We start from the raw sequence: 27749 nt of genomic DNA, 5'->3' as shown, positions 1-27749 counted from the left end.
TACAGAGCTGCTCAGTTTCAGGAGGTCCTATTTATTAATTGTTTATCTCCATGTCTGTGCTACTGGGGTTATATTTAGGAAGTCATTTCCTGTGCCAATGCTTTCAAGTGTACTTTTCAATTTCTCTTCTGAGGTTCAGTGTGGTTGGTTTTATATTGAGATCTTTGATCCATTTGGACTTGATTTTTTTTATAGCGATAGATATGGACCTATTTTCATTCTTCTACATGTTAATATCCACTTATGCCAGCACCACTTGTTGAATATGCTTTCTTTTTTTTCATTTTATATTTTTTTTTTCTTTGTCAAAAATCAGATGTTCATAGGTGTGTGGACTGATATCTGGGTCTTCGATTCAGTTCCATTGGTCCTCCTGTCTGTTTTGATACCAATACCAGGCTGTTTTCAGTACTGGGATTGTGATTCCTCCAGAAGTTCTATGGATACTTATTTCTTAATAGTCCTGATTTTCTTCATGGGGAAGATTCCAAAAACCCTTCTGCTCTAGACTGAATGCTGTCTCACAACAGGGTTTGTTGTTTTTTCCTCTAAGGAAAAAGATTTAAAACCCAAGCTTAGGTTGGGAATTGCTTTCAGTAGAATAGAATAGAAACATGTGGACAAATTGTAAGGAGCCACTGTATAATGGTAAAATGCCAAATGTACATTTGCCATCACAGAGATGGAAACAGCACCTTTTTTTCCCTTGTGGATAACACTGTCCTAATCCTTTACTCTCCTGATGGTCAAATTTCTTTAGTTGGGTGAGATTCCTGTTCTTTCACGTCAGTGGTTCTCAAACCCCGTGTCATGATCCCTTCCACAGGGGCTGTATATCAGATATCCTACATATAAGATATTTACATTACAATTCATTACAGTAGCAAAATTACAGTTTATAAAGTAGCAAGGAAATAATTTTATGCCTGGGGGTCAGCACAGCATGAGGAACTGTATTAAAAGGTTGCACCATTAGGAAGGTTGAGATCCACTGCTTTCCGTGTTCTGAATTATCAAATTACAGTCGTTTCTTCTGAAGGTGACAAATGAAATATTTCCCTTTAAAACTTGATGAATAAAATCCAGGCTAGTCTTGGTTCCCATACCTCTTTGAAGATGACTGAACAGAAAGAAATACAGAAAAAAAAAAAGCAAACCAGACTTTTGTTGTTGTTGTTTTGTTTTGTTTATAGGAAATGAGTTTGTTAGGTAACACTACATGTCAGGAAGATTCAAAGGGAAATATGTCTTTGGAGTTTCTGGTGGATTGCCTCCTGATAAATACAAATGTTGTTCCCTTGCTTTCTCCCCATCTGAGTGTAGGTTGTGAACTCCCTCTTATAAACCTAGAGTCCACAATCTCACTACAGTAGCAGAGACTGTGAGCTTCATTGTCATTCGGCAGCTTGGCTCTGGCATCTTCTCGAAGCCTATAAATCATTATCAAACAAGAAAATCAAGTAATTAAGCTCTCTGCCTTGAATCTGATCTATACTATCAACCTTCGACATGAAAAGGTATTCACTCATAAGGCCACATAAATGCTTCAATAATGAACTTGGATTAGGGAAATGATTTGCTAATGCTTTTGCAAACACAGAGACTGAAGGACCTGATTACCTCCCAGACACAAGTACAAAATCCACTTGTTTTCAGTGGCTTGAACACAAAGCCAAATCCAACAACCATGGAAGAAGATAAAAACTATTCATAGATGTTGTCTCTTTTTATAGTTGCTTCCACAAATTGCATTTTTTAAAATGATGACTTCAGGGCATGTTGCAAATTTATTTTATGGTCAGTTACCTTTCATCTTTAAAAATCACACAGAACATGTAATTATTTAGAATGAAATAATTGGTTTAATAATTATGAGTTTGAAGGAGAAGTTGAATTAGAGTTCAATCTGTGGTCTGAATTATAACCACCTGAAAACAGAAAGAATTCTATGTATGTGCACACATTAGTTTTATTAATATGCATAGGGAAAGATATTGTTTTACTTGATACACTTGCTTGATGGACCCTTTACGGGCTTGAACTTCTCTTTATTAGGTAGCTGGGCATGAGACAGGTTGAACACCCCTCAGTTCCAGGGCCTTGGAGAAATTAACCTCCAGCGGCTTGCCTGTGCCTTTGGTGAGCCTCAGAGATCGGATGCAACCTCGGAACCGAATGTTGGTGGTCAGGCCAAACTGATTGAGGCCATCTGAAAAGACAAGAGATTTCAGGTTTGCCTTTTCTTCCTCACATGTGCTGGTGATTCAGTCCGGAAACCTTGTGCATGCTAGACAGGCACTCTACTACTGGTCGAACCCCTATTCCCAGCACCCACATAGGGGTCCCAACTGTCTGGGACTCCAGGCCCAGGGAATTTGTTGCCATCTTTCACTGGAACCTGGCATGCACATGGTTCACAGACACACATGCAGGCCAAACATCCGTGGCCATGAAATAAAATTTAAAAGAGAAAAATCGACAGAAACCCTGGAAGGAAACACTGTCAATCTCCTCTACTGTCCTTTGCTCTGTCTACCTGTGCTAAATACTGCACACTCTACTTGTTTCCTAGGCAGAAGGGCTTTGCATAAGGGAGAACAAAAATTGTCCTTTCAAAATGATGACAGCTCGTTTCAGGTGTCTGTACTGTCCACATGTTGGTCATGAAGAAGCAGTAGCTTCATTGTTCAGTTTGCCCCTCTTGTTCATGAACTCTTTAGGTAACTATGCAGTTCATATACCATATTTATTTTTGTTGAAGAAGGTTTTTTTTGGGGTACAGATTTATTGCTTTGGTTTCTTTGCCATATAAATATAAACTCTATAATAACTTTTGTGAGAAATTAGCTACATTTAACCTGGAGAATTCTAGAACTGGAGGAAATAAGTTCAGCAGAATTTTATGATTCCTCTGATACATTAATTTTAAAATCAGAAAAAAAAAGCCCCACAATTCTGGCCTCAACTGCTATTAAATGCTTTATATATTTTATAAGGCAGATTCATTTCCTTAGCTTTAGCCTCCCCTTGGATGAAACTTTGGGGGTGATTATGAAAATTTCAGCTCCATGTGGTTTGAATAAATGTCCTCTCATTTTACAGACTGGAAATTTGAGGCCAAATGTTATTTATGGGAGGAGATTCTAAAGCTGGGGAGCAAGCACCCTTAAGTACACATTCTTGGACATGGCTCTACAAATACAAATGTTTAAAACCACAAGCACAGGGAGCAAAGGACATGTTTGCTGGAGCAGCCAGCACTCACCTGGGAACCCGCCAACAAAAACAGGGTCGTTTGTATCAGCCGATGTCGACGCCGAGTTTGGGCTCTGGGCATCCACCTGGTTTCCATCTACGACAAGCTCGAGGCGGTTTTTGATCTTCTTAGCAGTCACTTTATGCCACCGTCCGTTGCACATATGGCCCGGGATCCCAGCATCATAGACCGCGGTGAATCGGCCCGCCCCGTTATCCACATGGAACAGAAGCTGGGAAGTTGGAAAATGAGCGGTCACAGGTGGCTTTAGCAGAGGCGAGCTCCGCAGCCCACACAGTGGAAATTAGAGTCTGGAGGGAACACAACTGAGGCCTATTTAATTTTGGTTTTTAATCTGGACAAAAGTTGAGCCCGGAGAAATAGCTCAGCGAGTATAAAGTGCTTGAAATGCACTTAAAAACCACTTGGTTTATTTAGGTATTCGGTTCTGCTTCTCCGTTCATATGCTTACCCTTGCCTCCGAGTTCTTGGATGTTTTACTCTGTTGTTTATGTGAAGGTTTGAGAAATAAGGGAAGGAGAGGGAGGCAAGGATGATGGTGTATTTTCCATTACCTTTTCTTTGTGGGAAACACCGGCACCAAAGGGTGGAAATAATGGGCACAGTTGAAGTGCAGTTCTGAGTTTGATCACCGGAATTCATGTGAAAAATCCAGAGGTGGCAGACATGGGTTCATAATCTCAGTATAGGGAAGCAGATTGGGGCTCACTGGCCAGCCAGGCTACACTGCTTGGTGTGCTTCAAATTAGCAACAGATAGTATCTCAAGCAGTAAGGTGGGTAGCTCTTCAGGACAGCTCTACACAGCGTTTTCTGACCATCATTATATGCACGTGTGCCTGTGTACATGTATGGCTGCATATGCACATGCACACTTGAGCATGTACACACACGCACACACGCACACACACGCACACACACACACACGAGGAAAGTTAGGCAAGTTGAAATGCAAACTTAAGACTTGAGAACCAGTGACAAACCGTTGCTCTTAGGTATTGCCAGTGTTACCAGAGAATGTGTATGTTCTTGGTTCTCATTTCAGAAAAACCACTGAAGAGAGTTCAACAACAACAAAAAACCCAATCCACACAGAAAACCTCTGCCACACATCCTTTTAGAGAGTAAGGGTTCTTGGTGAACCTCACAAAACTTTCTTAGGAGATATTGCTTAAAGTAACTCATTAATTGACTTGCAAATTTACTTTAAAGGATTGCTTTTAAATTTAAACTTTTGGTGTTTTAATTGTGTTTTTCTTTCTCCTTCATGGTTTTCATTTTATATACAGGATTAAGAGTTACATAAATTACTTTTTTGGGCAAGTTTCAAGTTACGGGTGCCAAAGACCTGAGCCAGAAGGCCAGTTAAATTCCCAACAAGGAAGAACTTGATTAGAAGTTCTTGTTTAAATGAGAAAAATCTGTTTTTAGTAACATGGCAAAGTCCCTGAAATTTGAGACATCAGAATTCTTTTGAAGCTGATGAAGAAAAGGAACATGCTGAAATATTAAAACCATTAGTCAGCTTGGCAAAAGACTTGACAAGGTAGACGAAAGAAGCATTTTGTTTAAAAAAGATTAATAAGGCTAGGTGAAAACTTTGCAAAACATATACTAACGTAAATATTAGAGTTTAGGACACTGAGTGGAGTTTGTAAAAATGACATTTTGCATCTCTGAAGAGCGTGGTGACACGACCCAGTGCCACGTAAACAATAAAAGGTTACACGCAAGCAAAGAAACTTGAAAAATGGTGTAATGAATACAGGCTTTGAAAAGCCGACAAATCTGGGAAGACTTGCCTATCTGTTCATTTGTCCATACTTTTTGCTTCTATGCTCCTGGATATTTTTTCTATGTTGCTTGTGGGATGATTTGTGGAACACAAAAAGAGAAAGAGGTAAGGAAGGTGTGTTCTAGACCACCCTGTCATGTTTCTTCTTGGGCAACACCAACACCCAAGGTGGGAAATGAAAGCACGATATTATTTAAAAATAAAAGTAAAATCCTTATGTATGAGTCAATTAGAAGATTTGTGAAATTAGATTATTGGCTGTACACAAACTAGTAATGCTTATTTACGTTTGTTTTTTTTTTTTTTTGGAAAAGTATCTGGGTGCTTGTAAGTAAAAATTGGGAGCTGGTATGTGGCTGGCTTCAATGTCACTGGGGAGATGCCCCCCTATTTTTTGCACCACTAATTTTGCAGACTAGGTGAACAGAGAGAATGGATGTCCTTGGAGTATGACACTAAGACCCTAGTAACCCTAAACACTTGGCCCACAACTAGTTGGCACAACTGTGGTGTGATCTGACACATTGAAAGTACAGCCTGGTGAACAGGATGCTGGTGATAAAAGCGCACATGGATTGTGATGACCCAGCAGTGAAGAAACTGGCAAGACATGAAAAGAGAGCTGGGAGAATGAGCCACTCACCTTCTCGTCAATCATTTCAATACCCAGTCCATCCATTTTCTGACTGCTGACTCCCAAGAGAACACCAGTGGGTCTTGTGGTACGGAATTCAAATTCTACAAGAAGGTCCAAGCCCACTTTGAACCCACCAACTGGGGAAAACAAAGGATTGATTAGAGTTCGATAACTTTACTCTGTGGCCTCACCAGTAGTATACTTTATCACTATCTATTGCTTGTTTTTGTTTTTTGGTTGCTGATGTGACAGGCAGAACTTTATCTATTCTGCTGCTAGTTTTACTTTTGGAACTGTTCAAGAATCTAGCACACAGTGAAACTTTAATGGTGAGTTAAGTGAATGAGTGAGCACATGGTGGGACTGAATCATTGAATAACCAAATGAATGAGCACAAACTAAGACTGAATCAAAGGCTCTGGAAGGCAGGTATGATTATTTCAGAAGTCTGTTGGGTTAGCCACAGCATTTCAACGATTACTCAGTAAAATTTGATTGAGACACTCTAAATGGCCCTACAGATTGGAACGAGTTTAAACAGTCTTAAATATTTTATTAAATGAAGAGAAGAGTTGCAAATATCATTTTTTATGGAAAGATTTTTAAGACATAATCTTTTCTATTTAACCCAGCCAGTTCTTTTCTCTGGACTTTTTAACATTTGGTTCATGGATTTATTCAGCCTTTAAATAAGAATTTAAGACATTTCACTTAGGTATAAAATGATCTCCTAAGATCAGTTAAGACTACATGAAGTCCACAGAATAGTAGGAAAGCACTCAAGAAAATCCTCCCTGCACCTTTCATTTACTGTGCAAGCAATAAATACCACGTGCAAGCACAAACGTCCCCAGTGAAGGGTGGCACTTGTGATGTGCTAGACGTCTTGTTCTCCTGAGAATTTTGATGAGTTTGCATGGGAAAGGGTGATGGATTTTTTTCAAGTAAAGGGCAGAAGGAGCTGAATTGTTCTGGAAAATAAAACAGCAGGAGATAAGTAAAAGAAGAAAGGAATGATGTAAGGCGCTTCAACTGGAGACAGAGGTAGTGAAGCATCCCATAAAATGTCCAGCGACAGGGTGACTGGCAAGCTTTTAAGAATGGAGATATTGGATTTATATGGTTTCCACTGAAGTAACCCTCAGCTCCCTTCACCCAAGTCTTCTGTGCATTGTATTCTGCTGTGAGCTGCCATGGTGTTGGGAGAGGTTGTTGGAAATAGGAGAAATGACTCCTTTTTTTCTTTCTGTTGGTTCGGTGTGATCCAGTGCCAAGAATAGGTAGGAGGATGACATGTCAGTCCATTAGCTACAGATGTCAGAGCCTGACATCACACCTGGCTAAGAGAGTGGTCTGGCAGCCACTTGTGAATTTGTAGAAACCTTGAGAAAGCATTTGACTTTCACAGCACTTGACTTCTGGGTTCCATCATCTCCTCCAGTGTTTCAACACCTAACACATTTTTGGAATCTCTTTTTTGGAATTCTGTTTCTACAAAGGTAGTGTTTCCTCCCTAGACCATGTTGGAGCATTCTGATAGTCATTTGCACAACTTTTGCATGGATGTATTCAATTCATGTAATAAAGCTTTTCTCACATATCTGTGCAGTGGGAGGTCCTTCTGTCTATGTATTGTTTTTATTGGTTAATGAATAAAGAAGCTACTTTGGCCTATAGCAAGGCAGAATTTAGCTAGGCAGGGAAAACTAAACTGAATGCTGGGAGAAAGAAGGCTGAGTCAGGGAGAAGCCATGTAGCCCCGCCAGAGACAGATGCCAGAACTTTACCCGGTAAGCCACAGCCTCGTGGCGATACACAGATTAATGAAGATGGGTTAATTTAAGATATGACTTAGTTGGAAATATGCTTAAGCTACTTGCCAAACATTATTGCAAATAATATAGTTTCTGTGTGATTATTTTAGGGCGGAGCAGCCAGGAACAATAAGTAACCTTCTACAACATATCTGTTTCTCCAGAAATCCTTTTCTGACTCCAAAACAAAACTAATCTTTTTTGTAAATCTGCAGAACACTGTATGTCTTCAGCAAATTATTTATCTTTTCTTCCTTGTGATTTCTCAGAAAATTGAATTTTTTATTATTGATAATATACTTTCAAAGGCAGGAATTACAACTCTACCCATTTCCTAGAATTAACACCCACACATTGTATGTTCCTTATTTTTCTCCTAAATCAACAAACATATGTCACTCAAAAGCCCATAGTCCTAAATATTCTCCCACAGTAACTAATATAAAAGGTTTTATGTAAATGTAGATTAGTTCTATTTTCCTTTACAATGCAATGTTCAATTTCAGTAATGCGGACCTATGTTGGAAATTACTACTTAAAGCCAGCCAAAAATGACATCTCTTGTCATTGTCAATGATGATTGGGTACCTCTGAGCATATGCATGTGTGTTGGGATGAAATGGAACCCCAAAAGGAGTGTTAAGGGAAGAAAGGAAGAGGGTATCTCATTCCCAGAACGTTAGGCAGAGAGCACTGAGATGCAGACCATCACAATTGAGCCTTCTTGCATAGTTACGTTCACCTTGTTGCCACTGACTTCTAGTGAAGGAAAAAGAACAGACTTTCCAAGTGTCCTTTTCCCCCATTACTTATTTTTTCCAATCAGTTCTTATTAGAATTTTTGTTGTCATTGTTGGTTTCCTTTGGCAGGCATAGAGACTGAACCCAGGGCCTCACCCAAGTGAGGGAAGCACTTTAACACTGAGCTACAGCCTCCACCCCCACAAACCATATGTGAGAGTTTTAGAGGTATTTTTTCTTTGTTAGTTGTAGAAACTTATTTTTGGTTTAAATGAAGAATAATAAATAGTTCCGGACCTGGGGGATCTTTGTTTCTTGGCATAGGTAAGAAGTCAAAGTTTATACATCATGGATACCAACAGAAAGAATGTGGAAGTCCCTCACCTGCTCTGGCAAAACCCGTTCCATCAAAGTAAGTTCCCCTTTGAGCATTCACAAAGCATGTCCCTACGCGGAAGCTGGAAGTCGGCTGGTCCAGGTTAACAGGGGCCTGTTCCATGCGAAGATTTCTGATGCAGCCATCAAGACTGTAGGTTACCTGAGCAGTCAGGGCAGAGGAAATAGATGACAAATTTAGCAATGTTTTCACCCCACAGTCAACTGTGGGCTACACTATGTGCTGTTATTAGCTACTAGAGCATGCGTCAAAGTTGCTTGGATCTAGAATTCTATACCCCAGACTTGACAGCACACTGGACCAAAATCCAACACATGACTTGTCCACTGGGATGTATCTAGCCAGGACCACAATAACCTGATAATCTAAGGACTGGGTTACACTATGTGACCATTGACTTGGCAGAACTGTGAATTCCATATGAGGACAGTAACTTTTGATTAGTCTCTTTTGTTTCTGATTCAAGTTTCTATAGAAAATTTGTTAACCTTACTATCAATACATTCTATTGTGTTCTGTTTCAGTATCTGTGGGAAAAGACACGATTGGGTCAGTTCCACTTCCTTTAGAACAAAAACCCAGGAAAAGCAATGGTACCTTCCCTCAGAAGATATATACAAAAAATGCAAAAGTTTGTATAAAATATTTTAGGGATGATGGAATTTAGAACTAACTTAATCCTATAATGCTTTGATCCACTATAGTCTATTGGGTTTAGAAATTCCAGTTGATCATTTTTGCTATCATCACTCTAGACCCTTGTTTTGAATATATAGATAGTTAGGTAGCACAGTTATGAAAAAAGTAATGTATATTGTTTGCACACATATACACACATATATCCAGGTGCTGAGCATTATGACTGTAGTAGTGATGGGCTCTGATGCATAAACAGACACTTGTTAATTGAGTGGAGTCTCAATCTTGTTTGTAATGCAGTCACTAAAAACCCTAACCCCATGCACTTCTCAGAACTGTGCTTTCCAAAGTAAATCATGACACAAGCGAAGTTTACAACACTTAACTGGTAAATATTAATTTGTACAATCTTTAAGATTTTAAATTTTAAAGTCAAAATTTGGGAGCTACTCTTTAAATTCTGCCTCTCTTAAGAGTTCTAAACGAGCAGCATGAGTACCGCCTTCGTCTTCCGTGATCAGTTCTTTCCATACCCTGAGTCTTTTACCAAACACCTTGCATGTATTATCTCCTTTAATCTTTATAAAATTTTTATTTGGTGGGAAATATCATTACCACATTTTGAAAATAGAGAGTTCATTTAAAGAGAAGTGAAAATATTTGCTCAAGGTCATACAGCTAGTGTGAATATCTAGTTAAGGAGATATTCAAAACAAGGACGTTGGGCACCAGGGTCCACTTCAGTATTGTGTGGTAGTTTCTTGCATAGACAAAAAGATTTTCTTCATTTCTTTAGTAAGATGATTTCCCACACACCAGCAAGTAATCATGAGATATGGGACTTCAGAATTAAGAAAAGAAATACATGCACAATTCATTAACTCTACCAAATAAGTGACAAAGAATTAGACACTTACTGGACCAATTCTGCGTGTGGTATAGTTGATCGGCAACCCACCAACATACAGCATCCCCACAACGTCCAGGATATCAGCTTTCTTGGGGCTGATGGTTTGATTGGAGGCATCATCTACATATAGAGTTCCTTCTTGTTTCACTCTCAGAATCTTAATCTACAGAAGTGAGGAGGCATCGTTAACATTTGCCTTTAACAAAAACACAAGATGTAAGAACTTTCCTGTTGTTTCCAAGGGAAAATGATATCGTTCACATACTAAGCCCATAATACAAGTGAAAGTAACCATGTTTACAGAGCATATCAACTGCTGTCTTTGAGTATAATTTCTTTCTGAGTAAGTACCAGATAGAGTTCCAAAAATATGAAGAGAGATATATGCTTCAGAGGTTGGTGTGTCATAAAGAACTTGGCAGACTAAGAGCTTTGCCTTGAGCTAAGAGAGATGCAAAATGCATTTCCTTGTCATTATCACTATTATTGAAACAAGGACTTACTATTTAGCTTCGGTTGGCTCTGAACTCAGGATCCCGTTGCCCCAGTCTTCCCAGTGTTGACATGATAGGCATGTTTATTGTGCTCGGTTTCCATGTCTACCTTTAGTAGTGCATTATTTTGGATGAGCAAAGCCTGGGATCCTAATATGAATTCATGTGTGCCTACTAAGCCCTTCCTGTGAAAAATTTTAGGAAGATCAGGACAGGGGATGGGTGTTGCTATTCCTGTAGCAGCTGATTGGTCTAAAGTCAGGGAGGGAGAAGTAACCCTGAGATCTGCTGATATCATGAGAGGAATGAATGAGAGAAGGGGAAGCATGTGAAGCTTGGGAAGTCTGCATTTAGCCAAAGGAAGATATAGGCCTTTAAATGCTGGGGCACAAAGTGCTCTAAAAGCAGGTTAGGGAATGATTAGAACAATGGAACACCACATTTTAAATATCTATTCTGATGTAGGAAGTAATTTTTTTAACTTTCACAAATGAAATCTGTACTGGCTATTAAGGCTAATTATTCTACATAATTTTGTAGTGATATTCTTCAGTATTACATCCCTATATCTGACTCTGGATATTTTTATTATAAGACCAACTAAAATTTGTGCTACATAAATTGCCTTTCCCAGTCTCAACTTTCTGGTCTATCCATATGTCTTTTTTTTCCCTCGAGTGTTTATTTGTTCTTCCAATAGTCAGAGAAGAGAAGAAATTGTATCAAGACTTCCCTCATCAGGAGACATGTTTGCTACTTTGAAGGTCCCAAGCCAAAAAGATCTCATAGCTTCTTTCTGAGAATAACAAGCGGATTGACCCGCAGTTTGTATTGTAATTCTATTTTCATCCTTTCTTTGGCTTTTTCTCTGACATGACAAGCCAAAGCAGGTTAATACATCAAATCCAACATCTAATAACATTGCACTTTGAAAATTAAACATTTTATTGGTCTACCTAGGGAAACTTTGCTTAATAGACTATCACAGGTGCAGAGACAAATTTCGAGCTTTTGTTTTAATCAGGCCACATGTTAGCTACTTGTAGCCATGCCAGAGAGGAGTAAGTTGGCAAACGAGCCTTATGTGCCTACAATAGCACCAGTTTCTGGATGTAAGGCCAACGTTTAAAGTTGTTGCAAATGACTGTTGGTGGAAATGGTACCTCGGGGTCCCTTAAACTTGATATTGCAGAGATTTCTGGTCTCCTGATTTTCAGATCAAAATGTGCTAGGGTGAGGGGTAGGTCTTTGGGCCCGTCTTAATGCTGCCAACTTTTACTTTGGCCACATATTATTTCTTAGTAGAGTGAGTAGAGAAAGTAGAACTCTACTTTCTTAGTAGAGTTCCAAGCACAGTCTTGGAACAAACATTATTTCAGCTTAGAAGCTGAGAACACAAAAGCATCATAATGAACACACTCTTTTGTCCTCTGATTCTCACTGGAGCCAATGCAACCGTCTTCAACTGCCTGGCCCTGCTTCATGGACAGATGCTTGGGAACCACAGTTATGTAACAACGATAGGACTCTGTAGTATCATAACCAGATCATGTGGTAAAAGCAGAAACCTTCTCATGTCTAAACATTCTCAAGGCTCTGGCCATTCTACAAACCACTGGCCATTTTGTTCAGTCTCTGACATATTCCTGTTACTCTGGGGTTAGGATCTGCCTTGGCAAAACAGCCCCAGCAGGGGAAGGTCCAGGCTGTCTCCAGGACCCTTCCGAGAATACCCTCCACAACCTGGGACTGTTACCTTGTGCCACTGGCCATCATTGATTCTGGTAGAGATCATGGTGCTGGTGTTGCCACTTCCCAAGTCATAGCTGAAGTAGGGGAATCCATTTCTCAGCTGAACAGTAGCAAAGTCAGCATGATTGATCCGAGCCATGTAAAAGAGCAAGCCTGATTCAGCCTCAGTTCGCACTTCCAACTCAATGGTGAGACTATGAAATACAAATGGGGAGAAGAAGCAGAAAACCAAGAGCATTGTTAGGCCAAGAAAACGTGGTATCATATGAGGGACGCACTTTGATGACAGATATAAAATCTGGAACGGGGGAACTTAAAGGGTTATGAATCTCCTGTATACAAGCTCAAAGCAAACAGAATTCTGTTTTCTCCTCAGTGGATTAAAAACAAACAAACCTCTGTCTCTGGGGATTTTACATGTAGTTGATTAAGCTTGATTAAACGTGAATATTCAGTGCTTTGATGATCAGTTCCTGTGACATGTTCTAGAATAATACATACCGGTTTTTAACTTTGGTGTCATCAAAGGCAATGGCGATGTGGCTGTTTCTGGAAAGCCCAAACTGCTTGGTCCCTGCCAGGAGAGCTGGTTCTGATTCTGCAACACAAGGGCCCTGAGAAATACCGAGGACAGAAGGTGAGATTACAGCCGTTTGCATCCAGGCAATTCTCCAGACTGCGTGGTTCCATCTATTGCCTTCATGACCCTGAACAATGCAGAATTCCTCAGGAATAAAGCCCCTGTCTTACTCATCTCTGCAATCGGCAGCATATGCAGGTGCTTATGCAGTGCTCGGTGAATTTGAACTAGTTTTCCTTAGCCACGTCCTGGAGTTGCTAAAGGAAAGGTGTTTAAAAAATTGTATCGATACATTCATATTTTCCTCACTCTCTAAGGAAAACATGGTTGATATTTCTGTGGAAACTGCAATTTCTTTTCTTCATTTACGTCACTGAGGAGGAGTTCTGTTTTTAGAAGATGGAACAGGGAGAACTATGGGATGCCACGTGGATTATGAGAGTAGAAAAATGGGGTCCTTCTTGCCCTCCCCATTTCCATTTCCCATGTATCTTTTTTCCATAAAAATTATCAGTCTGCTAGAATAGAAATTCAGAATTTCAAGATGGTGTATCTAAACCTGCAAGTCAGCCCATTCAGGGCCTTAGCCAGTTGCTAGGCAACCATCACTTTTTTTTTTTTTAAGGCAACCCACCGTACACCATTTCCACTGCTGCTGTTCAAAGATCAGCTTCCCAGGGTGCTTGAGAGGGACAGCTAGGTGCGTGTATGCGCAGTTGCTCGCTTTAATGCTATGCTGTCACTGCCTGGAAATTCATAATAATTTTTTGATGAAGGGAACCTGCGTTTCCCTTTTGTACACAGCCTCACCGATCACAAAACCAATCCTGGCAACTTGGACTCTCACACACAGCTCAGGAAGCAAGGCTCCTCAAATGACAAAGCCACAAGCCTTCTCCTCATTCGCTTTCTATTTTCCCAGGCTGGTTTGACATGCAGGTGGCTGAGGAAGTCGTTTAGAGGCCAGGCTCACGAGAGGATCCATGAGAATAACATGCACCCTTGCAAGCACACATTTGCTTTTCAGATCTGAGATTAATAGCTACAAAAGGGCAGCCACCCCAGCCAACGCTGATGAAGCAGGGCTCCTAAACAACCCAGGGCAGGCTTTTGATGAGGGGGTGTTCTTCTCCAGCAGAGTACTTCAGACATGACTCATCAGCACCTAGGACATCCTTATGCAAGGGAAAGCCTTATTCGCTTTTCTCTCGAGCTTAGTCAAAGGCGCTGTTATGCCACAGCAGGTAAAAGGGCTTAAAGTGTTTTGAAAGCTATAAAATTGGTCTTTCTGGAGGTGGTTCCTTTCGTGACTCTCGGGAGATGGTCGGTTATGAAGAGAAGACCAGCCGAAATTCAGACGGCTGTGCGAATGCACACAAGGTAGGGCAAGACGATGCTATTCATGACACCAAGCAGTACTTTCCCTACTGCGTGTCCAACAAAGAAAACCCACATGGAACACCTTTAAGGACTTCGTGGCCTGTCCCACGCAGGCTACGAATAGAGTAAGGATCATTTATCAGGCTTTCGGGGCATTTTGTGTACAGAAGACTTTCTCAGCGAATGTAGTATGTAGCCTTCCTTAGAATTCCCTGAGAGAATGGATATGTTGTGAGTTCTTGGTAACGGAATTTTACCAACACGTCTCTCAACTCTGAGCTCTGAAAACAGACATTGAGAAAGCCAGTGGATGCCAAGGAATTAGGAACCATTAATGCACAGCCTGAAGAAATCCATCCACTAGTAGGTAATGCTGCTGTTACTACTGCTGTGACCGCTTATCCATTCACCAGAGAATATGTTAGCACCAAATATTACCATAAAATATCATTTTCTAATATGGCTTTTTGAGTGATCAGGATGGTAGTTGTAAAGTTTAGGTGTTTTATTAGTGGTATGCTTTGGATAGCTTGTGTCTTTGAATGTCACGTGGTAGCTGAACATCATGACTTTGCCTCTTGGCAGAGGAACAGGTCCTCAGCTGAGCAGCCCGTCTCGCTGACCCCGAAAATGTTATCAAATTTCCTAGGTGGTCATTTTAGAAACACTTTCAGGTGGAAGGGATTCCGTCCAGGTCCTTGGACTCCAATGTCTTTTTATAGTACAATCTCTTAGGCAAGGGGAAAACCCTGTGAGAGGCCATCTTCACGTCTGTGTAAGGGGGAAATCTGAGAGTCAGGAAGAACAGTGACTACAGCTACCTCCTCAGAATGCTCAGAGCCACAGGAGAGAGGGGGAACACGCCCATTCTCTAACAGGCCACCCCACGTATAGTCACGGTGGCAGATTCTTGCCACCAATTGCTAAGAGGATGCATACCCTGTATATCACTTCAGTAAGATATTCGTAATCTATAGCCCTTCATAAAACTCGCCCTTGACAAAGGATAGAAATGCGAGTGTAGTGAGTATGTATGTATCTACCGTAGTTAGAATATAAATATTAAAAAAAACTCTCAATACAATATTTCTCCATAAATCTTCACCTTCCCCCTTGCTTGACTTGATGGCATCGTGCCCAATCACCATCCCCTGAGGGATCTGAGGTCCGGTACGGTCCAGGGCCCATGCCACAGATTTGCCTGCTGTGGGGGCTGGGGACTTCCCTTCCTCCCTGCTCTCGGACGGAGGGTAGAACTGCACTTACTACAGCTTCAGATTCTTTTCCCTTTCCAATCTGCTAAGTGGGGACACCCGAGGGCTATAAGAAAATGGTACTTCTCAGAGAATGAAGCCATTTTGTCAGCAAGGACGTTTTCAAGCCCAGCCTCCATGGAAACCTAAGCTACGAGAGGGTAGAGGAATACGCAAAGTACAGCAATTTTTTTCTTTTTCTTCTTGAGTCTTATTCCTCTCACCAGCTGATGAAGGCCTGAGAAAGGTCTTTTCCTGTGTTTTGGAAACACTCATCTCTGAAACGCGTTAAAACAACAATAATAGTAATTTAAAAATCAGCCTCACTAGAGGCTCATCAATCTCAGCATGTTACACTTCTGCCACCTGGTGGCGACACTTTAGAATGCAGGCAACACACGGGGGAAAGGTGATAAAGGACAAATTGATTTGTTTCTGCTTTGCAGGTGACACTTCTTAGGGACGCTGGGTTGTGGGGAGCCTAATGGAGTAGTGCACCTGTTGATGAGGGCCTGAAGTGATTCGAGAGGATTCTGAAGGAAGCCATATTTCCTGGAGCCACAGGCACAAGGCAAGCGGACAGTTTCCCTGGCAAACCTTTCCACTGGTTAAACTTCAGGTCAGAATAATTCCTGGTGCGGAGTTGACAGTTGGGAATAATCAAACCCAAGGCAGCACGTGGTTTCTTTGTCGGCATCCTTTGACTTCAGGATAGCTGTAATGCAGAGGTCTCAGCCACGGGTATCAAAACGGGCACCACATGATGACTCACGCTAAAAATTGTGTAATTTTCTTCCTTCATGAGTCAATGATCCCGCTAATAAGTGTGGGCTAAAATCCCATCTGATGCTTGCTTCTGATGATCTTTGGGGGTGAATACTAACTAGGTACTTTTCCAGCACCAGCTTCAACGTCCCGATGGATACAATGCCTTCTGCGGTTGCAACACGGAGCAAGGAGTTAACTCCTTGTGTGTGGGCTCTTAGGTGGGAACTGGGCCTTGCCAGTGGCATGCCTTAAGACAGATTCCCTGGAGTGTGTAGAATGTGTGTTTTCCCTTTAAGTACGTGTCAGTGCCCAGTTGATTTACCCTGTGGCTTTGGCTGTACAGAGCTTTTAAAGTTGCAGCACTGATGTTGCTACAGGAACAACTTTCTAGTGCTCTATTTGGTTTTGTTATTTTTTTTTCCTTTGTAGCTCACCTCTCTTCAATTCTCAAAGAGACCTTATCAGAACTCTTCATTTCTACCAGAGCTTGGAAGTGCTACATTCAACTCTCCAGCGAGACTCAAATATAAGAAATGCAACCGACTTGTTGTATGCCAGTTCTCACAGGCCATGCTTTTCAGGAGGGGTTGGAGTCAACAGTGCCGACGCTTGTCTCATTTGAACACATCAACACATTTCAGTATCGATAAGCCGAGATGCTTATCCATCCCATCTCTGTCATTCTAGATGAGAAATATCCACAGATAAGACAAGCAGGGGTCTTCTCCCCCCCTAGATATTAATGGGCTAAATAATCAGAGAAAAACTACAAGGGGCTGCTAGGCTCTGGTACTGAGACATGAGATAACATGCAGGAAATTCTGTCTAATCCAGGATGGCTGACTTTGTAATAACCAAAGGATCGACTTATCCCTTTCACAGGGCAGGGCTTTCCCAGGATAGTTTTCAACTAGCCAGAAGCCTGGTGAATGCTCTATTTGCACTCGAAGCAGCTGTCAAGGTATAAGGAAGTTAACGATGGGCATGAAGGAGGGGTGTTCCTGTCAGTCAGGAAATATGAGACTTGTAGACAATAGTTCCCACCTCCAAGGTTGACCTGTGCTGATTTTAAAAAATATAAACTCAGAAATGTTGAGAATTAAAAACAGCTAGAAACAAAGATCCATAGAGCATTTCATGCTTGGGTTTGAAATTGCTTACAAATAGAACAGCCATCAACACCCAAGGGCTCCCAGTATGTGTGTCCACCTTGGAAGTGTGAAAGGCTAGACCAACTGGTTCTCACAGAAGAATTCACAGCATGATGAGGTGTTACCACAGGCTAGACTTTGTACTAGGTATTTTATGGACAGTATGTAATTTTGTGCCTATGATTTTCAAAGCTAGGTGTCCATACTCAGAGAGGACATCAACTCCAGAGCTCACTGAGCAATGGCTCGAGGCCTCTCCTTCCCCTTTCTGTTCCTTTCTCTTAGCTAGGATGATATCAACCTTATATTCATTGGGCTTTTGATGAACGTATTTTATAAAGTAAATTATCAAGTTATTAACTTTAGTCACTGCTAAAAATGAGACACTGTATTCAAAAAAGGAAAGAAATTAAAATGGATAATGCATACTATATGAAACAGGAGTTGAGCCTCTAAAACACAATTCTGCTTGGTGTGGTGATACACACCTTTAATTCCAACACTTGAGAGGCAGAGACAGGTGAATTTCTATGAATTTGAGGCAAGCCTTGTCTACAGAGCAAGACCTCGATTTAAATGAAACAAAAAGCATGAAGCTGGAAAGTCCTAAGAGAATTCTGGCCCTATAGTCACAAAGGGATTTGAAGAGTAGGAGGGGAAATAGTGAGTGGGGTTCAGGTCTCTCTTGTGTGTATAATCTGAGACCACACTGAGACTTTTCTCACAGGGTCTTTTAAGAGTGAGGATTTCTGTGCTGTGGTGAATTAGATGTTAGGAACACCTGCTGCTCTTGCAGAAGATCCTGTGTTCAATTCCCAGCATCCATAGGAAGGCTCCCGAGCATCCTCACCTCCAGTTCTGCAGAATCTGGTACCCTCCTCTGGAACTTAGTGTGCATCGCACGGTGCACACATATACACATGCACATTAAAAATAAATGCTTTATAAAAGAGTTGGGATTTCTCAGATCTTTTCTAGCCATGATACGAATTGTTTTTGGTCTACAAGTTGGGCTGCTTCTCAAGCCTTTGGAGTCTTGTCTATAGTGCAGTGTTGGGTGTTTGAAGAAGTTAAAGCACTTCTGCTCAGAGAAAATGAAAACCTGAATTAGAATAAGTTGTTTCAAAAAAACTCATTTGTAAATCTCTTCATGTTTCTGAAAACCATGCTCTTCAGAAACCAGAGCCACTGGAGTGCTTGAAGAATCCCTTAAAGTAAAGTCTGCAGAATTTACAGGAATGTCCTAGAGCTGAACAGGTTGTATGACAAGAGAGAAGCACAAGAGGATGCTAGACTCTGGCACTGTGTCAAGTGAGATAACATGAGGGAAATGCTTTCTAACTTTGGATGACTGATAATGTACTAACTGCAGACTGGGCTATCAATATCTCAAGGAAAAATGAGGTGCTCTGTAGAGACTACCAGCAATCTTTTCTACCCAAATAAACCAAAACACAAAGCTGAAGACCTACCAATAAGAAGGTTCAAGAGACTTTGCTTGACCGAATTTGCTAACTAAATAGTAGACATCCTATTGATGCATCTGTTGGAAGCACCCATGGAACAATGGTAAGCCAGGGGATATCACCCTACGTGACCATGGGCTTCCTGTTGTTTTTGGTGACTCTAGGCATCTCTTTTTGTAAGGATTGGGATAATAATACTTCTAATAATATTATAAGGAAAATAAAATAATATCTTATAAAAATAGAACCCTAATTTTCAAAGTTACACATAAGCCGTGCCCTTTGATTATTATATCTTTACAAGAATCATGATTGTAATATACTCATTATTGTAATTTCATTATAATAATTGTAGTAGTGTAAGACACATTTTTTAAGAAGCTTAAATGTTGGTTATAGTAGATAATCAGTTTTTCCGAACAATGACTATTTGACCTGCCACATAATAAGAATCTCCAGTGAAAGGAACCAGCCAAAGTAGAAGCCTCTGTGTGTTTCTTTGGGATTGGATGGCTGTGAAAATGGCTGGGAAAGACATTTCTCTTTACACTCATAAAAGCTATCGAGCTGGCCATGAGTTAGGGCAAGAGTAGTTATCTTCTCTTTTACAAAATAAAACAACTTCATTCTTTCCTTTGTCAAAAAAAAAGAGAATAAACTAAAGGAGAGAATGCTGTGTCCAAGTGTTTTCAAGATATTTACCTACGACCACAAGTGCTACACTGTTCTTTAGCCATGGACCACAACTGTGATCGATGCCTTTGCCTCGGAGTGCAGTGAGACGGACCATCTCTGAAGTAATGGTGAGATTGTAAGCTGCTGCAGTCAATTTTGGAAAAAGCCATTTTGACACACACGTGGGTCTTAAATGCACCCATTTTTTGAGGGGGGGGGGCTTCATAGTTTCCTACTAGAAATCTAGTACAATAATGAGTCATGTTGAAGGACTTTTATTCTCAGATGTTCTTGGTTGCTTAGTTTCTAATAGTGTGAACTGGAAACCCCTGCCCCCAGTAGCCCTCAATGGGCTGGCCAAAGTAAAGGCAAAGCCCTGTGCTCATTAGGAAGCAGATTTTAGGGTCCGATCTAACGGATTAGCATCCTCCTCTTATCGCTGACCAGTTGTTTGAGTGAACTTGTGAGTTACTTTAGACATCCAATTTTTATCCAATCTACTGAAAACAGGACATCAATTTGTATTTCACATTGGATGGAATTTGTTTGGCTAGAGGTGGGTACATAGTATGTCTCGAAAATGCGAAATAGAATCATTAGTAGATGCTTAGTATATTTTAGGCAGTTAGAAATTGTCTTCTAAAAATTCTGATGGAATTTGACACCTGGGTGGTTAACAGTCTCATTTCGTAATGTGTCCTATTTTGTGTGATCCTTTCTGTGTGCGTCTGTGTACAATAGAAAATTATGTCAGACACAAACATACACCTATGTGACATTTATATAGTTGCAATTATGTATTACCAGTTTGAAAAGTTAAGACTCCAAATTATGTGAGATCTATGTGTAAAATTCAAAGGGACTGAACACTGATACAGTTACCTCTGTGTATTGGAATTACAAATGGCTTTGAAGCTGGATTCTGAAAACTTCAGTCCTCTTCACTTCAATTCTTCCATGAAAAATCAGTTCCAGTTTTTGAACATCAGAATTAACAGAAAAGATGATAAAAAGCAATGCAAAGAAGATGTGAGGAGGCCAGGTTTTTATACACAGGCCCCTGGTGCTCTAGAGCTAGTGAAAGAGTCTACTTGATTCCTTGAACAACGTTTGATCTGGAAATGACTCAAAATAGAAGGTTCAAAATCAGTGTGCACATGAACACTTACATGCACCAGGGTGGGGGCAGGTGACGGGTACGCAGGGGTAGGCACCGGCTGAGGCTGGACAACCACTTCAGCTGGAACCGCTTCTTCATCCTCCCGCGGCTTCTGATAGGCACAGCGGCCAATGTCAGCATTTTTGAAGGCGACAGGCCGTGCAAAGTCCATGGGGCTAAGCAAAGACAAGCAAAAGGAAAGTTTTTCTTATTTTTCACTGTCTTCTTCCTGAGCAATTAAATCAGACCCCAACTATGACTTGAAATGATCAGGATAGAATTCTAGGTCTACATTAAAGGATTATCTTCTGGGGTGTTAGATAATGTGGTTGCTACAGCGACCCTCATATTAAATTCAAAGCAAACGGCAGCAGGCGTGAGAGCCACTTACACAGAGTTAATAACAAGATTCCACACGCAGCCTTCGAAGGCGGGGATATTCCTGAGTGGGGAAGGCTGAAATTCAGGAGGAGCACCCCCGACGAAGAGCTTCTTCACTTCGATAGGCTGCTCCACTGTGAGGTTTTGTGTCTGTCTTCTGTCTTCATCGACTTGAACAGTGAAGATGCTGATAAGAATTTGAAGATAACAAACATGCAGGACAGTTAGAAATGTCTTTTCCCACCACCTCTTAGTCTCTGCTCCCAGATGTTTAGTTTTCTATTATACTGTCATTACTACTATTGTTGAAAAGAGGTCTAGCTATGTAGCTTAAGCTGGCTTCGAACTTACGATCTTTCTGCCTCAGCCTATTGACAGCTAGGAGTTTGCAGGCATGTTCCCTGGCACTCTGATCTCCCATAGCTTTTAAGATAGCCCGGATTAGATGATTAGGACCTAAACACCAAGCAACTAACAAACACCATTGTTCCCTCGGACTTTGCCTCATGCCTTGCTCATTAACTTGTACTGAAAGTTTATTGAAACTAGGCAATCCCGCAGCTGCAACACGCATCTCTGAGGCAGGTGACCACCCAGGTTTGCAGCCCAGCACACATTCTGTGAGCACAGAGGCTGCGGGGCTGTACAGCAACGTCTAATCAGATAAGGATCTGTGAGTTTGGCACAGCAAGGGGCTGCATTTAGCTTGGCTCTTTCTGTCTTGGTTTGTGCTGGCTATTATCTTCTTGCTAGGGGACAAACTGTCCTCCTGAGAGCTGAGATTGCAGGAATCAACAGCAAACACTTACAGTACATTGTATAAAGGACATAGCTGCTGGCTTTTGAATAGAAGACGCAGGCCAGAACACCAAGCTAATTGTTCCTCGCAGTGATTTTCCTCAGTGGCTGTTTCATTAATTTCCCTAATTTGCTTATGAGTGATTACTCACACACTGCTAATTGAGAACCGCACACTACTTATTCACAACAATCCTTGGATCCAGGGCCAAAGAACCAAGACGCGGAGTTCTAATGATGAAAACGACTGGAGGCTGGAGGCATTTTTTCTATCCTTTTTTTTTTTTTTTTTTTTGGTACAAGCAGGTTTTGAACTTGGTCCCAGCAGTAATCACAGTGCTGTTCCTCATTGTGGATAGATTGTAGATGGATTATGGAGAACTTAGTTCTTATCTGAAGACGGGACCTAAGAGCCCAGGTGGAAACTCAGCCTTAAAATGCCACATTACCTGATTTTGTTAAAGGAGCAGTGGGAAGAAAGAGCAGGAGGGAAGAAAGAGCAGAGTGGGCAGATGGAAGGAGAGGGACATGAAGGTGAGCGAGCTGCAGACAACAAATTTAGACAAGTTAGGACTTGAAGCTGAGCAATGGATCCACAAATCTAACATGAGAAAATAGAACAGAATAAACTTTGTCATGGCTCAAAAATGTCACTGTTTCAGGGGTTAGGGACACAAGCAAGGCTTTGCTTCAGAAGGAAGCTAGGGAGAACTTGGTTTAAAGTGATAGACTCTGGAGGAATAGTTGACAAAGCCAGGGGGTTCAACACCACTGCTCAGAACACTGGGGATTTCTAGACTGAGACAGCATCCAGGTGTGCATGACTCACTGAGCGCCTTCCCCCAGCCAGGGTTCTCTAGGCTGAAGCACTGGCTTTTCTTCTCAGGCATTGAATTTAAGACTTAACTGGGGATTTAATCCACTACTAAGGAATGTCCATTGAGGTAACTTTCTGATCCTGATTAGGGTGTTAAGGGACCAGGGGCCCTTGTCTTTCTAAGGTAGATTCTCCAATTGTCCTGCTCCATCCAGGGAGCACAGCTAAGGCCTTAATCCTCTGTAACGCAGAAGGAGTGGGGGCCTTTAGGAGGGCTAGACTGGAATTCAGTATTAATGTGGAATCTTCCTACTAGCGTGACCTTGGGCAAGTTATTTAATCATGCTTAGTTTCATTTTATTCATTTATAAATGGAGATTAAAAACACTTACTTCAAACAGTGGAATACATTAATTAAGAGATTGCCCCGAGGCTGTGGTACATAATAAGGGCAATGCTGAAAGGCTACAGTTGATTTATTTATTTATTTTTTACATTTTACATTCAAGAAACATTAAATATAAATAATTGATTCTGTTCCTTTTTTAGATAAGGATGTTAACAACGTATCCATTCTGGTGAGATAATCTGTTCTGATTCTATTATTTTTAAAGATTTATTTTATTTTTTAGTTGTGTGTGTGTGTGTGTGTGTGTGTGTGTGTGTGTGTGTAGATATATGCAAGTGTTTGGGCAGGCCCTTATGGAATCCAGAAGATGGTGCTGCCCCAGAGCAGGAGTTATAGGTGGTTGTGAGTCATGTGATTTGGGTGCTGGGAACCAAACTTTGGTCCTCTACAAGAGCAATATCTACTCTTAACCACTGAGCCCTCTTTCCTGCCCCTCATTTATAACTTCTAATTGATAGGCTACTTTATGTTAAACTCTACAGTAAACACTCATCAGTACTGTGGTAGGTTAGCTGACCATTTTCTTTTATAATTTCAGTGGTTGATTCTCACAGCCTTATAATTATTTGCTTCTTGTACTTTAGTCTGTACCTATTTTCAAAATGGGTCTTTTTAAATTTTCAACTCATCAGCAATTGTAAATGTGGAGGAAGGTATTAACTGGAGTATTTGTAATTTACATGAAAAATAAAATGGTATCTTTAAATTGACATATATTGAATGCTATGGGAGACAAAACTTGGATTGTCTGTATCGTGATCTCTGGAAGTCCTAGCTTCTGAAAACCTCCTAACTTGGTGCTTTAGTTATATTTTGTACCTGTGTACGAAATGCTTTCTCAGAGGACACACTCAACTCAGTCCTTTATCCCAGGCACCCAAGGCGCTATTTCAGGCCTTAGGGCTTCACAGTTTTTGTTCAGGTAGAGCTGATGTCCATAGGGTAGGCTCCAAGGGAAAGTTCAAAATGAAGGCAGTCACAGAAGGAAGGGTCCCTGAGTGTCCAGAAGTGACATAAAAAGGTGATTGATGTGAGTTTATTTTTCTTTTTAAAAGGAAGCGGTAGAAAAAAAGAGAATATGGGGTGAGGGTTAAAAAAAGGAGCAAAAGAGGAAAGCAATTTTGCCAAACAAGTTTTGTTTGTTTGTTTGTCAAACAAACTAAAATTCCAAATAATTTAAGAGTGTTACTACAGTTACCACAATATTCTGAAGTTTAGGAAAAGAAAAGATTGCCAGCTGGTGTATAAAGGCACTGAGAGAAAGCAAGGTTTCCAAATTAGTAATAGCATACCATACTCAATACCTAGCAATATTAAATCTTTGAAGTCTTCATTGGGTAAGAACAAATAGCAGGCATGCATAAATGAGACATTAAGGATGGTTTTAATTGGTTTTAAACCTGGCTTTTGTTTCTGCTATGCAATTTGAGGCAGATTATGTAATGTTTCCTCATTTGGGATGAAGGGATATTAATACACTTCTCACACTCAGTTTAACACGATTAAAAGACAATCAGCCTAGTGCATTCCTTAGAATTGCTATGTGAAGCAGTACAACGTTTCTGGGTGACGCTGGGACGCCCATTAGTGATGTCTGGTTAACCAGCTTCATGTGTTTGCTTATAGAGTAGACAATGACTGTGCTTTGACCTTAGGGTGCCAAGAAGGACACTGTAGTAAATTGGCTCCTGTTTTGGCATGGAATTAGATAGTCACACAGGCGTATGTCTAATACATCATCTCTTAACTAAGAGTAAGTGGCAAACCTGTTTGTTTATAAGGCTAATTAACCGGGTGACCAGTTTTCAGGGATGTATTGTATACAGAACTTAATCAAATAAAATTTGGATTGATGGCCAACAGCTGTGAAGTCGGCATAATAAAATGCCCTTCTTGAGGAAACACCTGTTCAGAGGACATGTTAGCATATATAACATGGTGACATATTATGGGATTTCTAAATTCTTCCTTTTGAAAATAACATACTTTTGTTGAATTTTGGCCGTCTATATTTCTCAAACTTGCATTTGTTTGTTGAAATTATTTGAGATTTCAGAACTTGTAAAATGTCCTTCCCATCCATAGTGAGAAAGATTAAAGTTTAGCAAATGGCCTAAAATGTATACAAGAAACCAAGCAAAACTGATATTCTAATGTACTCCCCAAGATTTGAGTTAGAAAATCTGGTCTGCCTTTACCCCCAGATACCCTAACTATGATACCTGGCTATTAAATCAGTAAAAGTCATGTGCTATCTGAATGTTGATCACTCATTTTTCTTAATCATGGTTTCCAAATCTCCTGGTCTAGACACAACACAGATGCTCAGAATTAATTCAGCTCACAAACAAATGCCCTGTTTCACAATAACAGAACAAACCAAAGAAGGCTTTATTATTTACTCAGAAAATAAGAAACCTCATTAGTTATCTAAACTCTTATCTATACAAGAGGACAATTAGAAAATATAGACCTCCAAAGTACGATAGCCCTGCTTCTTTGGAGCATCACTCCGCATTCATACCCTTGCTACCCTCCCACGTGCTCTCTGTGTTTTGAGGTTTCATCAGATTGAATTTCTAGTTCTTTTCTTTGCCTTTGGTTTAATAAATGGATTGTTGGTCTGGAGGTTTGAGGCCCCCAAGTCTCTGGGCTTCTGTTGTCTTTTCCTCTCATCCTCCTTCTGAACTAATTACCTCTCTGAATTGTTTCATAAGATTTTGATGAAGAACACAGATGACTTTCCCAAAAAAGTAAGGACAAAGCATTGTGCAGAAATAAAAAAAAAATCAGTTTATATGCTTCAAGGATGATTCCCTGGCTTAGGGCTAAGGACAAGCATCCTTGAAGATTTATAGAAAAGTGGTCACTATACATAATTAGAGATGGCCACCATTCTCCTTTTCTACTTTGACCCTCTTCTCTCAGAAAGCCACTGCAGGGCCTTGCATGCTGTTTTAAGGAACAGACAGAGATGAAGCACACTCATAAGAGGCACAGTTGGTCTCATAGTACTGTCATGCTCCGTAGTATTGATGGCGGGTTTCTAAGCATCTGCCATAAGTGATTTGGAACCCGAGTGAACTAGCAGCAGCCAGAGGCTGCTGGCTCAACCTCAGCTATCCTATGATTTCCTTATTAGAGAAGTGGCTACTTTCAAGGTGCGGGGGGGGGGGGGGGATTTTTCTTTATCTCTAGCTGGAGAAGTTGCATTGCGTGAAGCTGTGAGATGAACCATAGAGAAGGGAAACCTTCGTAATAGGTCCTTGCCAATGAGGCTCCCAAATACAAAATGAGGACCTCAGTGTGTTGTCATGGTTTGGAGTCTGTGGTCTGTCCACACAGGGGGGCTCAGGCAAAGAGCTATGCTGGCAGAGGGAGTTCACAGTGGATAGAGTAACAGCAAATGCGTTATTCTTCGTTACCCTCTGGTTCTTTCCATGTGAACTGAGTGTTCTCTCCCGTCGTGAAACAGATTTGGTTCTGGTTTGATGACAATTTTCCTCATTGTTCGTGTCCCCGATGAGAGATGTACTTCCAGACGGCCCTTATTGAGGAATATGGCATAATAGGCCTGCAGGGAAAGATGGGTATTGAGGATTAAGCAGGAGTTGTCTATGCGACAGCTGGAGTGATTGGTGTTCTGGCACAACCACAGAGAAGCCAGAAGAGGATGTCAGGTCCCACTCTAACATTCTGCCTCCCTCACTAGGAATAGGCTTTCTCATTGAACCTGGAGCTAGGCTGTCATCCATCCACCCCCGGCGAACATCCTGTTTTTCTGCCTCCCGTAGCGCTGTGTTATATCTAGCCACATACAGCCACAGCTAGCTGCTTTTGTAGATTCTAGGGATTTGAGTTCAGGTCCTCCTGCTTGCCCAGCAGGTGTTCTTACCCATTAAGCTATCTCTCTAGCATCTCGATATTTACTTAAACAGAGTTGATAAGGATATAGGAATGTCTCTCTTTTTTTTAAAATCCATTACCATTTTGCTTCTTGGGTAACGGAGCAGGTAGATACAGGAGTATCAGTTGTCTGACAAGTTCCTAATGCTCAACCTAACAGCTCTGCTTGCCGCTGTCCTCTAACTTTCAGGAACTGTCAGGAATCAAAGGGTGTCAACAAAATCATTTTCCTTTATACTCCCAAGTGGGCCGCTAGTTTCTCGAAATGAGTTCTGACTCAATCTCATGGCATTTGAGCGTTTAGACGTTAATTTGTCTCCAAGCTGGTGGAATAGATCACTGCCACAAACATGTAACTTGTCTCCTACATTTAGAAAGCGGGAAGACAATTTTCCAACCACAAACATGCCTGTTTTCTTCTTGTCAGTGTTACCATGGCAACCAGTATGGTGTTGATATTCGATTATGAACTCCAGGGAGATTGCATGCAATCCTTGTATCCAAAGCTGGTGTTAAAGGCACTGCCTCTCCTGTGTAGTACCGGGGCAGCT

At 41.0% G+C, this 27749-nt stretch overlaps 1 protein-coding gene across 3 annotated transcripts in view; it reads right to left on the bottom strand.

Annotated features, from left to right (window-relative positions):
- Window positions 1-1839: 1839 nt before the first annotated feature.
- Lama2 (laminin subunit alpha 2) overlaps window positions 1840-27749 on the bottom strand; it is a 597153-nt gene continuing 571243 nt past the window's right edge. For all 3 annotated transcript variants that reach the window (XM_085689751.2, XM_085689745.2, XM_085689747.2), the window contains 10 exons: window positions 26718-26866; window positions 21279-21455; window positions 20898-21063; window positions 12957-13069; window positions 12460-12649; window positions 10217-10372; window positions 8648-8801; window positions 5715-5845; window positions 3266-3488; window positions 1840-2209 (listed from right to left, as the gene is read on the bottom strand). In XM_085689751.2, coding sequence (XP_085545877.2) covers window positions 2052-2209; window positions 3266-3488; window positions 5715-5845; window positions 8648-8801; window positions 10217-10372; window positions 12460-12649; window positions 12957-13069; window positions 20898-21063; window positions 21279-21455; window positions 26718-26866 — 1617 coding nt within the window. In that variant the 3' untranslated portion in view covers window positions 1840-2051. The remainder of the gene's footprint in view (window positions 2210-3265; window positions 3489-5714; window positions 5846-8647; window positions 8802-10216; window positions 10373-12459; window positions 12650-12956; window positions 13070-20897; window positions 21064-21278; window positions 21456-26717; window positions 26867-27749) is intronic.

Source organism: Myodes glareolus, chromosome 1 (assembly GCF_982192425.1).
Source record: "Myodes glareolus chromosome 1, mMyoGla1.1, whole genome shotgun sequence".
Taxonomy (NCBI): Eukaryota; Metazoa; Chordata; class Mammalia; order Rodentia; family Cricetidae; genus Myodes; species Myodes glareolus.
The sequence above is the reverse complement of the archived record's forward strand: the minus strand, read 5'-3'. Positions and strand labels throughout refer to the sequence as shown.